Source organism: Patagioenas fasciata, chromosome 1, assembly GCF_037038585.1.
Source record: "Patagioenas fasciata isolate bPatFas1 chromosome 1, bPatFas1.hap1, whole genome shotgun sequence".
Classification (NCBI taxonomy): domain Eukaryota; kingdom Metazoa; phylum Chordata; class Aves; order Columbiformes; family Columbidae; genus Patagioenas; species Patagioenas fasciata.
The window spans coordinates 142,554,161-142,566,998 of record NC_092520.1 but is presented as its reverse complement, the minus strand read 5'-3'; the positions used below and the strand labels follow the sequence as shown (position 1 = coordinate 142,566,998).

The window sequence follows — 12,838 nt, the reverse complement described above, 5'->3', positions numbered from 1 at the left end:
CCAGGGGGGTTATGGAATCTCCTTCTCTGGAGACATTCAAAACCCGCGTGGACACATTCCTGTGTAGCCTCATCTAAGTGTTTCTGCTCCGGCAGGGGGATTGGACTAGATGAACATCTTGTGACTCCGTGACAGATCCTAGCGGACACCCACGACGGGGGGTGGGAGCACAGGCCATAATGCCCCATCACAGAGGACCCTCTCGCCCCGCGGCGGCAGCAGCCCCTGAGGCGATGGGTCGCCGTGCTCGACCCCACCCCCAGGTCCCGCCCCGCGGCTCCGCCCTCGCCCCGCCCCTCCTCCCCCCTCCCCTCGCGGGCCCTCGTTCGGGGAAGGGGGGCGTGCGCGCGCGCCGGCACTTTGTTGTTCTCTCGTTTACCGCGGCGGCGGCGGCGCGGAAAGGGCGCATGCGCGGGCCGCAAGCCTTCACTCCCCCCGTTCCACCCCTCCCTCCCCACCGTCCCCCCCCTAAACCCCCCCCTCTCCATCCGGGCACCGCCGAATTAGCATTGACAGCCGAGGCACAACTTTTTCCCCAGGCAAAGTGAAATCAAGGCGCGCACTCCGAGGAAATATAGTCCCTCCCGTTTCCAAGCCCCTGTCGTCCCCATTGGCGGGGGCGGCGGGGCGGCGGGAGGCGGTGGAACGGCTGCGGGGCGGAGCGGGGGCGGCGGGGGAGGGGGAGCGGCGCGGGGGCGCGCGGGCGGGGGCGCGGGGGGAGGGGCCCCCCTACTTTGGCGGAAAGTGAGTGATGAGTCTGTGTCCCCAGCAAAGAGGCAAAGAACTTGCTTTGCAGACTGAGTAGTTGTTTCTTTCGATTGTTGTTGTCGCTTTTTTTAAATAGTATTATCGTTACTGCCATTCCTTTTTCCTTTTTTTTTTTTTTTTTAGTTTTTCCTAGCCTTTCTTTCGTTCCTTTTTAAAATTACTTTTTTTTTTTGTTTATTTTTTTTTCCGTGGAGGGAGGGGTGGCTGCCTCGCTGGCTGGTGGGTCGGTTGCAAAAAGCGAGAGAGACAAAAAAAAAAGAAAAAAAAGAAAAAGAAAAGAAAGGGAGGAAAAAAAAAACAGGCAAGCCAAACAAAACCAAACCAAAAACCAAACCAAACAAACAAACAAAACTTCATTCGGATCTGAAAGTGGCAGGAAAGTGCCTGGCAAGTTGCAGGGATGGAGCTACACAGCTTGCAAGAGGCGTTAAAAGTGGAAATCCAATGTCATCAGGTAAAAAAAATAAAATGATAAGCAAATAAAAAATGCTCTTGTATCCCCGGTGCTTTTTAGAGGGAGAGGAGGATCGGAAGGGAGCCAGTGTTGCATGCTTATCAAGTAGCCTTTGCTTCTTGTCGCAGGGTCTATCGATCAGGGGAGGAGGGGGGGAGCGGGGCCGGGGCCGCGGCCGGGGCGGCGGGGGAGGCCGGGACCGCGGCGGGGGCCCCCCGCGGGCCCCCCGGCCCCCCGCGGCAATGGCGAGCACTTCGCCAAAGTAGTTTTGCGGCTTGTTTGGCTGAGTTTTTTTTGTGTGTGTGTGTTGTGGAGATGAGGAGTTAACGTTGCGGTTGGTGCTTGTGTGAGTGTGTGTGTGTGTGTACGCGTGTGCGTGAGTGTGAGTGCGTGTGTGCGAGTGTGTGTGTGTGTTGGAGAGATTAGGACGAGACTTGAATATTTATGAGCTTTGCTTGAAACTGACTCGCAGTGTTTACTTGCCTCTTTGTTCCTTACCCCCCTCCCTCCCCCGTCCACACACATATATACATTTAAAAAAAACCATTAAACTTGAAACAGTTTCTAATTCCTCCTTTTTTGGGGGTGATTTTTTTTTTTTTTATAGAAACTAGTTGCACAGATGAAGCAAGATCCACAGGTAAATGCAGATCCTTTTTTTTCCTCTTCTTCAGTATTTTATCCCTGCTGTAATCAGCGCAGTTGTGCTGGGACAGCACGATGAGAAACTTTATCAGTAAGAGATCTCATTTTGTAGTTTGCACTGAGCTTTCTTACTAAGGAGGGTGTTTTGTGTGTGCATGCTTTCGTACGGCTTTGGTGGAACTGTTTTGCCTTTGAACAATTTCTAGATCGCAAGTTTATTCATTACAGGGGTTAGTTTACACTTTGCCTTTAATATGCATCTTATTGCCGTTTTTGCAGAACGGGGATCTTAAGAAACAAATCCATGAAAGGCAATCAAGGATAGCAGCTCTTAATGAGAAACAAGTAAGGAACAGATCGATTGAGTTGTGTTTGGTTTCTCTTCTTGTTTTTACAATGCACTTTCTAAACATCCGAAAAGTGTCTGCGTTAGCTGAAAAATACCGACAGCAGAGAATATAACATCCATTTTCCTAAGCGTAAAGTAAGAAAATGCATGTTTTCAAAATGAGGTCGGATTCTCTGGTGTCTTGCTGGGAGAAAGAATGATTTTAGTACTAGTAGTAAAAAGATAAGCAGTAGTTAAAACGTAAAAAAAAAAAAAAAAAAATGAGGCGTCCATTTTGAGTTGGTCGACATGTTTTAGGAATATGGAAAATTCTCCTGTCTTGGGCTACTTTGTACACTTCCATGTAATGTGCAGAGCGAGAGTTGGAAGGGAGGAGGCTGGAGCCCAGTTTGGAGCCATTTCTGTGTTTGATTACAAAACTGATTTTTATTGATCACTTTATTTTATTTCTTCTTCTTCTTCTTTTTTTTTCTTCCCTCCCCACTTGCCTTTCTCTTCCCTTGGTCTGATCTGACGTGTTAGCTTTTGATTCGAGTTCACTTAGGCACTTTCACTTTCCCCCCCCTTCCAAAAATACGAATAAAAACAGATTAACCTGTTTCAGCTGCCAGAGGGGGAAGAAAAAACGGAGGAGGGGAACAAAACAAACCAGAAACCTTCCTTCCTCCCTCCTCCTTCCTCTCCCCCCTGCCCTCCCCAAACTTTCTCATCTCTCTTTTTGTGCCGAGTGACCCCCGGGCCTGCCGCTCCGCCCGTGACCCGTTCCCTCCCCGGGAGGAAAGTTGCAGGGCGCGGCGGGGGGCGGTGGGTCTTTCAGCACCGCGGACAGCGGCCGCGCCGCCGCCGGGCGCACACTCGCATTCACACTCACCGAACTATCCACACCCCCCCCTCCCCGGGCCCCAGTCCCCACTTTCAGGACTTCCAGCGCAGGAAGGGGAGTTGACAAAGCCATCCCCCCCAGGGGTGAACTTTACTTCTCCACCCCCTTGGCCCTCTGCTTCCCCCCCCTCCGCCCCGCGCTCCTCCACCTCCCCGGGGGGCCACCGCGAGCTGAACCGTGAGCTGAGCTCCCCTCCCCGTCCCTCGGCTGCTGGCCCTGCCGGCGGCGGGAGAGAGCGCCGTTCCTCCGGAATGCAGCGGGCCTTTCAGCACCGGGGTCGGGGACAGCGCCCGCGGGGCGCCGGGCCGCCTGCCCCGAAGCAGCCGCCTCCCTCCCGGCGAGGGACCTCCGGGAGAGAGGGGGCACGTGTGCGATGCCACCCCTTTCTTCTCCTTCTCTCTCTTTTTTTTTTTTTTAATTGTTTTTCTTTTTTTTCCTTTTTTTTCTTTTTTTTTTTCTTTTTTTTTTTTCTTTTGTTTTGTTTTGCTGGAGTTGTGCTTAAAGTTGAAAAGTGATCCGTGCATATATAATCTGTGCCCATAGGTGATGGTGATTATCTGCCACCCTTTTCCTCCCAGTTTATTGTAATCAGAATTTGTCAGCACTCTCAATTTGGTAGTGGAAGCTTCCATTTTGTGAGGAAGGGGTGTGGGTTTCTTCTAACATGGAGAAAAGTCTGCAGAGTTTGAAGGTGGGGGATGGGGCCCCATTCATGCTGAACATTACCATTTTGATTGCTTTGATGCCATTTTTGGAGGGGGGAGGGGATAGAATACCCTACTCAGCAGAGCACAAAGATGTTTAATCACTGTATAGAATCAAATCAGATACTTTCTTTTTTAAAGCAAATCTGACACTACATGATAGCTAAGGGCTGTTAGTCCTTTTTTGCAGTGTAAAACAGCAAGTTGTTGACTCTAATACTACTATACTGAGTAGAAGATTTTTTTTTTAAAAAAAAAGGTAACAGCCTTTACTGCAACAATGCATCTTTATGTGTTCTGTCTTCAATATGGAAATAGTTTTACTGTTCTAAGTGGGTATTTAGAACATACATTTGATCATTTTCCCCTGTATTGTAGCAACTATTTCAAGGCTGTTTAAATTTTTATGATGATAGTAAATGAGAAGCTATTTATTATGTGTCATGTTGGAATTTAGATAAGGCAGAGAGACATATTTGAAAATACAGTTTGACTGTTCCGATTCAGCTCGGTGAAAAAGGTTTTTGCTAAGCTTGCACAACATATTTGTGTATAATCCAAGCTAACTAGTAAACAATCATTGTGTATTTATGACTTGCCCTTCTCATAATCTTCTAAATGAAACTGTAAACTATTAAGTAATTAAACATCAAATACTAAAATTCTGTAAACAGCAAATTTCATGTAGCAGGAAACCTACTATTTTTAGGCAAAACCCTAGATTTCTTTTACTGATTTCAACATCCTGTGCAACAAGAGCTTATAAATAAGGGACTAGCTGGCGATGTGATGTCCTCTTGCTCCAGACTGCCACCTCTGGAGGTCTAAACTGAAATCTTTCTTGGGTCACAAGTGAAATGAGTTTGAAGGTCTTAGCCTTTGACCAAGTCACAAAACCATCATGCTCCTTAGGTAATGGCTTATAAATGAACTAGTGGTCCTTGAGGGCATGAAGAAAGTGCACTGAAGACTACTGAGACAATAGATAGGCCAATGTTGGAGAGATTTAGTGATTTCAAGCTCTGACCTTTGTGGCTATACCAAAACACTGACATAAACTTAAGTAGGCCGTGTAAGTAGAGAGGTTATTTTTACATATGTATTTACATTCCTTCCCTCCTTACCCCTTCCCCAGTCCCCTCCCCAATTTGTTTAGGCACAACTAATTCATAATTCAATTATGTATACCTTTGATTGTGCATGAACTGAATACAAAAGGTGCTACAATTGCATTTCAATTAAACTGCACATGTGGATGATGAAACAGATAGTAAAATGGATGGACGATCACATCATCCACATCTGTTAGAAATATAGCAGCGGTGAGTGTTATCTTTCAGTACCCCTATTAATCAGTTTTCCATTGTAGCCATTGGCATTTGTGGCAATATTTCCCTTTCTAGAAACAAATAGAGACAGAAAGAACTGAATGACAAACTCAACTTCTAGTGCATGAAGTAAATGTATAAAGTAGACTTTTATGCACAGTTGGATTTCAACTTGCAACCTAATTAAGGATCCCTGACCAGTCATCAATGTTTCTTTTATGTTGGTGCTTTAGATAAATATGGAAGTAAATGTAGTTTTAATATTTTCTCAGTGTTTTCAAATAAGTATTGTAGAGCCATAATTTTCATTATTGAAACAGTGCAGCTTCAGTCAATACTTTGGCATCCAACTCAGAAAGACAAAAGTTACTTTTGTTAGAAGTGTATCTTTCATATACTACAGTTTTGATGAATTGTGATAGCATTTGAGAGTGGGTTACCTCTTCTTTAACAAGATATGATGTGTGAAGACTCCATTAGTTGGTCCAGTGGTTTTACACCTTCAATCTACAGCACATGCAGAGCAGTGGTAACATTTTTATCTAGATTGTCAAGCAACAAGCATTTATATGTAAATAAAAGAGCTATCATAAGAGCCAGCATTGGCCTTAAAAGCACACCAGAGGTGCTCTGCTGCATGTGTTTCTTGCTTTCTTTATGTCCTTAAAGAGTCATTAAGGGTCTCTTAATTTTAGAAAGTTGTCTCTTATTAATTAATAGATCAAGCTAAACAAATAAACAAACCTTTAACCTCCAGTTGGAAATTAGTTGTTACTGATATAAGTATTAGGTAGCAAGCCAGGTCTTAAAAACTAACAATAAGCACGTGTGGGCTGCTATATTTTCAACTGTGATGAACTCTGAATTCAGACAGCCTGTCCTGGAGCGCGGTAATAAAAATATGTCTTCCTGAAAGACATTATGTATATGCCATTCACTTGTGCACTGCCTCATTTCTTTACCATAATTTACTATCTATGCAGAAAATCAACATTAGTTTCAGGCAGACTCTCCCGGCCTGTGTTATTACTGGTTTGTATTTTTGGGTAGTATATCTGAAATTAAATCGCTGACTGTGTTTTGCCTGTGGTGATCACCAGCAAAGCTTGTTTGTGGAAAGTGTTAGACTTCTTAAAAATTAAGTACAGTTCTTACGCCAGTTGTTGGAAACTATTTAGCTCAAGATGTCTGGTTTTACTGATGTTGTATCCTTGTTTTGGGAAAAAGGAGAAAGTGGCTTTTGTGGTTTGTTGAAATTCATGCTGTGCTGTGCCTGGAAATGGCAGCATTGTTTACATATGTTAAAGGGGAAATTATTGACATTTGCCAACTCAGTATTTTATATGGCTGAGTACTTTCAAAATTGTTTAAGTAAAATAAGTGTTATTATAAGCTTCAGCGAAAACTGAGATAAAACCTGAAAGGCATTTCCAAATCAAGTAGAACCTAATGTCAAACTCTGTCCCAAGGTACTCACAGCACAGTTTGTTGTGGCAGGAATTGCATCTGTATATGTTCATCCCAGCAGACTTTGGTTTGAAGGACATTAGTGAGCACTCACTGAAGTGGAGTGAGACAGGGTGGTGAGCTCCCAGTTGAAGTATTAAACTTCTCAGTCACTGCGTTGAGTCTTTAAACACAAAGACAATGGGTATTAAATATGTGCTTGACTTTGCAGTTCTTGCGCGCATTGAGGTCCCACTGACTTTGCTGGGAAACCTAACTAACTGCCTTTTTTTTTTTTTTCTTTTTCCACTAGAACCAGATAGGAATTTATTGGTTGCTTTGCCATCTGTAGAAAAAGTGACAAAACTTAGGGAAGAATTTATCTTCAGTACTTTGGAGGAGAAACTTGCAAATATAGTTTGCACAATGTTGATCCTAGCATTCTGTTTGTGCTTTCAGTAATACCATATTGAAATTCTCTGTTCTTATTGGGGAAAAAGGGTAATAAAGGACATTTTCATAGAGGTGAAACACAATGGAAATATGTGTACTTGTGGCTTTCTGCCTTGCATGAGGTTGCCCTTCTAAGATCCATGGAAATTGTACATCCATAATGAAAATGTGTACTGAAGGGGGTTAGAACCACCTTTTGTTTGGTAGCTGCTTGACTAGCATGTGAAATGCTATTTTATTCCAGCATTTTTCTTTGACTGTACACTCTTCTCTACTTGTACAGTATATCAGTTGGCAGGGCTAAGAGCTGAAAAGTGAACATTACATTCATTCTAACCATTTTAAAGAGTTCACTTTGATATTTTAGCCACTTAAAACACCTGCTGTCAGAACAGTACAATTGATTTCAATTAACTTTGAATTTCTTCAATAAGATGACTCTTATAATAACTCCAGTAATCCCATGATGCCTCATTAGAGGAGTGGGCTATGATGATTATCCCTGTGATTTAGCAATTTTTTCCTTACAATGCCTTTGTCTATTCAGAAAAAAAGAATTATGCCAACAATACCTTTTTATTTCACTTCTGGCTTTATACTAACGGTACTTGCTACCTGTTACACATTGTAAAATACCTAATCTATACTTGCAGCAAACAGGTATTTGTTCAGATGTACACAATACTTTGCTAGGGAAACCCTTTCAAAGAAACTTTAGTTCTATATAGGAACTCAATGTCTTGGAGTTAGAAATTGTTTCAATTTTTTAGTAGACTCTTGGACAGCGAAAACTGATGCTTCTGCAGGAGTCTTTGTCTAGAGGTCTGGTTTAATGGAACAAATTCTTCACTGGCTTATGCCATGTGTACAGCTCATTCAGAACAGTGTATCCTGTCAGATGTTTATAGTTCACCTTGTTTCAGGATCTGGTTCATGCACTCATTCTGCTTGTGGAAGAAAAGCAAAAGGGGAATATATCTCTAATATCTCCTTTCCGTAACATCATGCTAGAGAAGGGTTTTTGAATGGTGATTTAAAATCACATTTCCAACGGGATACTGCATCACTCTAAACACTTCTGATATGTTCAAGTAGAGAAAATCCCTTTTCATCTCATTCCAGATTTGATTTTTAAGTTGAAAGCATGAAGGCATATAAAGACACGTTAATACAGAGTTACTTTTAACTTTTCCCTCTATGCCTTTCTCTCTGTGATCAAAGATAAAATATGCAGTATTTTTGTACTTGATTATAAAATGATACCTCCCTCTCCGCCCCCCCCCCCAACCAAAATCTGAAGCATCGACACAATTTCTAATCAATAGAGTTAAAGGGTAGAAGTTTGCAAATCAATAAGACGAGGGCGTAGTAAATGGTGTATATGTGGCCACGATGTCAAAGAGGGAAATTTGTGCACACAGAGTAGTTGGAGGTAAGGGAAGTACAAAAATGGGCTGCAAGTTTAAGATAAGAACAAAGAAGAACAAAAAAAGAATTGGACTAATTGAAATGCAAATTTGTCTTTCTGCCATTAAAGTAGACGATTATTTCAACCTAACAGACTCATATTTGGTCTATCCAATCCTTGTTATTGAATCAGTTTAAACACCCTTCCCTTATATGCATATCTATAAAAGTATGTATACCTTTTTTCTTTTTTTTTTTTCTTTTTTTTTTCTTTTTTTTTTTTTTAACTTAAGGTGGTACTACTTTCTTATTCGGAAATGTTCTTCTTGAGCCAAAATGTACTTCCTTAAACATGCTTTCTTCCCCCCCCCCCACCTCTCCTTTTTTTTTTTTTTTTGAATCAGCTACTTATTGTTATGTAGTAGCAATTTCCAGAGTGTCATATGAAATTGCTGATGCGGCTTAGTTCTAGCTACAACCTGCAACTGCCAATAGTAAGCATCTATTGAAATCTAATATGTACCACAGGGTTTTTTTGCACATTTAGAGGCAGACCCTTCTGGTTAATATACAGAGACAGAGGAAAAATAGGAGGATGTGTGTTGTTTTTTTTTTTAAGGAGTTAAATATATACCGGAGCTTAAACTACAAAATGACGCTTTTGACTGAACAAAAGTAAATCACAGAACTGGCCCTAAATGCGGTTGCAGTAAAATCAAAACACGAAGTATCTGGGAACTCTGTAGGTATGATGAGTGGCGTTAATTTGGGTTTTTGAGAGGCAATCTTATTTTCAGAGTTGGATGGGCATTGATACTGTGGCAAAAACAGTGTGTTCACCTGAAAGTTTGTCTGATTGCTTGCATTTAATCAAGAGAAGCATACAATTGGTCTTGAAATAGAAGTTAAATCTATATAGTGCATAGGTCATTTTCCTTTCCACATTGATTTAACTTGATCATGTTGGTACTTTGTGATGTAGCTTGCCTCTTATCCAAAGCGAAGGAATGGAATAGCTTTTCTGTGCAAACTCAGCTGTTGATGACAAATTTTACAAGGTTACAGAAAGTGAAAATGTATATTACATTTTGATTAACATGAGTCAAGTGAGAATCATTGATACTTTTGACATGCAGCAGAGATTAACCTGCGTTTTCTGTTATTTTCTGCTTTTCTAAAGCACTTTGAATCAGCTAAGGTTGCCTAAAGATTTATTGTTGAACCAAAGCTTTTCTAAGAATGAGAAAGATGAGTGAAGCTTCCATTCTCAGAAATGTACAGGCTTGAGTGTTTCTGTGTATAAATGTGCTTGCGTGTGTGTGTGGTTGGGTGTGAGCATAAGGTCTTTCTCTTTGATATCATTCAGGCAGAAAGCCAATATGCACATGTAAATGAGCCTGAAAATGTAATTAAAAATATATACATACTGGGGACTGAGATACAGAATTTAATATGAGATGCAGGTTACAAAATGACAAGTAACGTTTCCTATATAATCACTGATACTAACTCTCATCTGTGATTTATGCATCTCATGTGTTATTAAGTGCCGAAGAGATAAATGCTGAAATTATTTCTTTAGATATAATTTCACCACAGTGAGTGAATGCAAAGTATGCCTTGCCCATTCTTTTTTCTTCAACTAAAACAAAAGCCAAAATACACCTACCATGAAAATGTTACTAGGGAGACTAGAAGTATTTTATATAAGGTCAGATAAAGACCTCTTTAATAACATATCTTTCCTGGCAATAAAATGTGACAAAATAGACCTACTTGTGTCATTCATATATTAAGATCAAGGAGATTCTGCAAATTGTTAACCTGCATCTAGGAACTCATATACTGATGGAAAAAGATAAAGATTGCCAGGTGAAAGATGTACACGATCTTGGCCTTTATTTCAGTGTAGATAACAAAGGCTTGCACATAAAAGCTTACACAAGAGGCGTCTCAGAAACTCCCAACATTAGGCAAGAAGCCAGCTTTCTTTAACTGGAAGTATTTTCTAAAAGTTGGGTTAGAGTGCTGGGTGCAGAAGCTGACATTTCTGCTCGCTAGCTTGGGGAGAAGCTACTTGGAAAATCCTTATTTTGCATTTAAAAATACAAGTGGAGTGCAGATGTATTTCTATCAACAGCTCCATAGGCCATAAATATATACAACCTAAGCCAGTGCCTTATTTACGTTATTTTATTAACATTCTTTGCTGAGTGGGCTTGAATGGAGCACAATCTCTCATATAGAGGATCTAATTATAAACACAAGGGACAGAACCAAATAAGCAGTCTTTGAAGGGAAAAGAGTCTGGCAGCTTTGTTTAAAGTGTCCTTTAATGAACTTCTTTAGCAGCTTGTATCTTAGCAACACATTTTATTACATACCAGTGCGGGAGAAGCAGTTTGCAGATGGAGTTGCACACAGTAATTTATTTCCCCCCCTTTTTTTTTTCCTCTCTTTTTTTTTCCCCTACTTCTCTGTGGTGACTCAACTGGAATGTGCAGAGTAGCTTTTCTATCACTGGTGGCTCACTCGAAATCCCTGATTGGTTCATTTGTATCTGTTCTGTTTTGTTAGTTGATGAAAAAGGCATTTAGTATGGTAAATGCATAGTGATTTTGCTTGCTCCTAGAAATTCAGATATGACTGTTTTGAATAGGCATGGATTTAAATTAAAAACAACTCAAGCTTCTTTCAATGCACTTTTTTCCTTGTATGTGTTCCCACTCAGCACTAGTCCTCATTGCACACACAGATGAGTTTCCAGATTTGGAGGTTATTTACTCTCCAGTGTTACATGGGGTTGTTTTAATCTATCGACTTTCACTCCTCTAAAACTAACTGGAATATAGCAGTGACAGGAACATTTACAATCTTTTTTCTCTCTTCTTAGAAAAAACCTGACAGTTAAATTGCATATATATATATATTTATAAAACCCTGTTGTTTTAAAACCAATTGAAATACTGCATTCCTGTCACCCCTTCAAACGACCTATAGTGCTTACCTTTGTTGAAAGAAATACTTTTCCTCTCTTCATTACTAATTGCAGACCAAGTTCTGCTTGTATGTTTTGAGTGAAAAAGTCTGTGAGTAGCTTTTTTTCAATAGGGTCTGTTGAGGAATGTGATACTACTGAAGCAATAGAATCTAGACTTATCATTTTTTTCTCATTTCAAACTAAAGGGGAAAAATACCTTTTATGAGCAAACTAAATACTATTGAGCTCAATTTACATTTTCTGCTGGCTAGGCAGGTGTAAATTCAGAAATATATTTCCCTGGAGTTCGCTGGAGTTACCCAGAGTTTGCACTGGTGTGATAAAAATCAGAATCTGACCGGAGGGAGAAAAGCAGGTGAGAAGAGGAGAGGGCAGATGAAGACAGTCCAGAGTGTTAGGAGAACCCATAGAAGATGGAGATTGTTGGCTTAGAGGTACTGCTCTTGGGGATGGTTTCATGAAACTTCTGTTAAGAGCTAATGTGTTAAGAGTTGATATTAAAAAGACAAAAATCCATCAATTTCATAAAGTCAATTGATATTTGCAAATAGACAGGAGACGGTTTTTGAAAGAGATTGAATTGTTTCTTTGCTTAACATTAGTAAAATGTAAATGTATTTCCATTAACTGGCAAACTGAGTCCTTGGTTCAAAACTGAAGTTTCTTTTCATTCCAAAATATGGATGGATGGATGAATTTGACTCCAGTTTTCTGGTTTCGGTGTGTCAGGTGGCACTGCGTGTCGTCCCATTTGAATCTGCAATATCTCAGCCTTATCAGGAGCATAAAGGAAGTCCTTTGAACTCTAAAAACAGAAAGTGTACCACAAATGGAGGAGTTAAAGACACAGCCCCACCTACCTTTAAAATGCTCTCATATTAGACCCGAAAGAGAAGGATGTCCTCTGAAGTCAAAAGCTATTAAGTTGCCATGTGATTAACTTACTTTTTTCTTTTGCAATTCAGTCCACTGTTTATTAACTTAAATTGGACTGGAAAAACTCTGAGCTGGGGGAATGCATCAGAGTCTTGCACAATCACCAGTATTAATGATGACAGCCTGAACTGTTGAACAAGCTAAATCATGAAATTCACAATATTGCTAGACAAAGGGTTATATGTTTTTCTGCAGCTGCGTTGGCCATAACAGAAGGGACCAGCAGTTCCTGGTACTATTCATGTCCTGTCATGAGAAATAGTGTTTACACCATGCACAACATTTGAAGACCATGTCTCAGGTGCTGGTGCTGGGAGTATGTAAGTGAGGTGTAAAAGCAAAAGTCTTAACATGTTTAGAATCATAGAATCATTTGGAAGAAACCCTCAAGATCATAGAGTCCAATCATTAACCTAACTCTGGAATTAAACCATGACTCTAAGAACTTCATCTACATGTCTTTT

The 12,838-nt window shown here is 40.8% G+C and overlaps 1 protein-coding gene across 6 annotated transcripts in view; it reads left to right on the top strand.

Moving 5' to 3' along the window:
- Positions 1–728: 728 nt before the first annotated feature.
- The window catches only part of PHF21B (PHD finger protein 21B), a 167,646-nt gene continuing 155,536 nt past the window's right edge, over positions 729–12,838 (top strand). For 3 of the 6 annotated variants that reach the window (XR_011741817.1, XM_065829398.2, XM_065829396.2), the window contains exons 1-3: positions 729–1,222; positions 1,830–1,862; positions 2,147–2,212. Coding sequence is in view for 5 of the 6 variants with exons in the window: in XM_065829398.2 (XP_065685470.1) it covers positions 1,169–1,222; positions 1,830–1,862; positions 2,147–2,212 (153 nt within the window). In the remaining variant the exon portion in view is untranslated. The remainder of the gene's footprint in view (positions 1,223–1,829; positions 1,863–2,146; positions 2,213–12,838) is intronic. The other 3 variants (XM_065829399.2, XM_071816566.1, XM_065829397.2) reach the window with 2 other exon arrangements.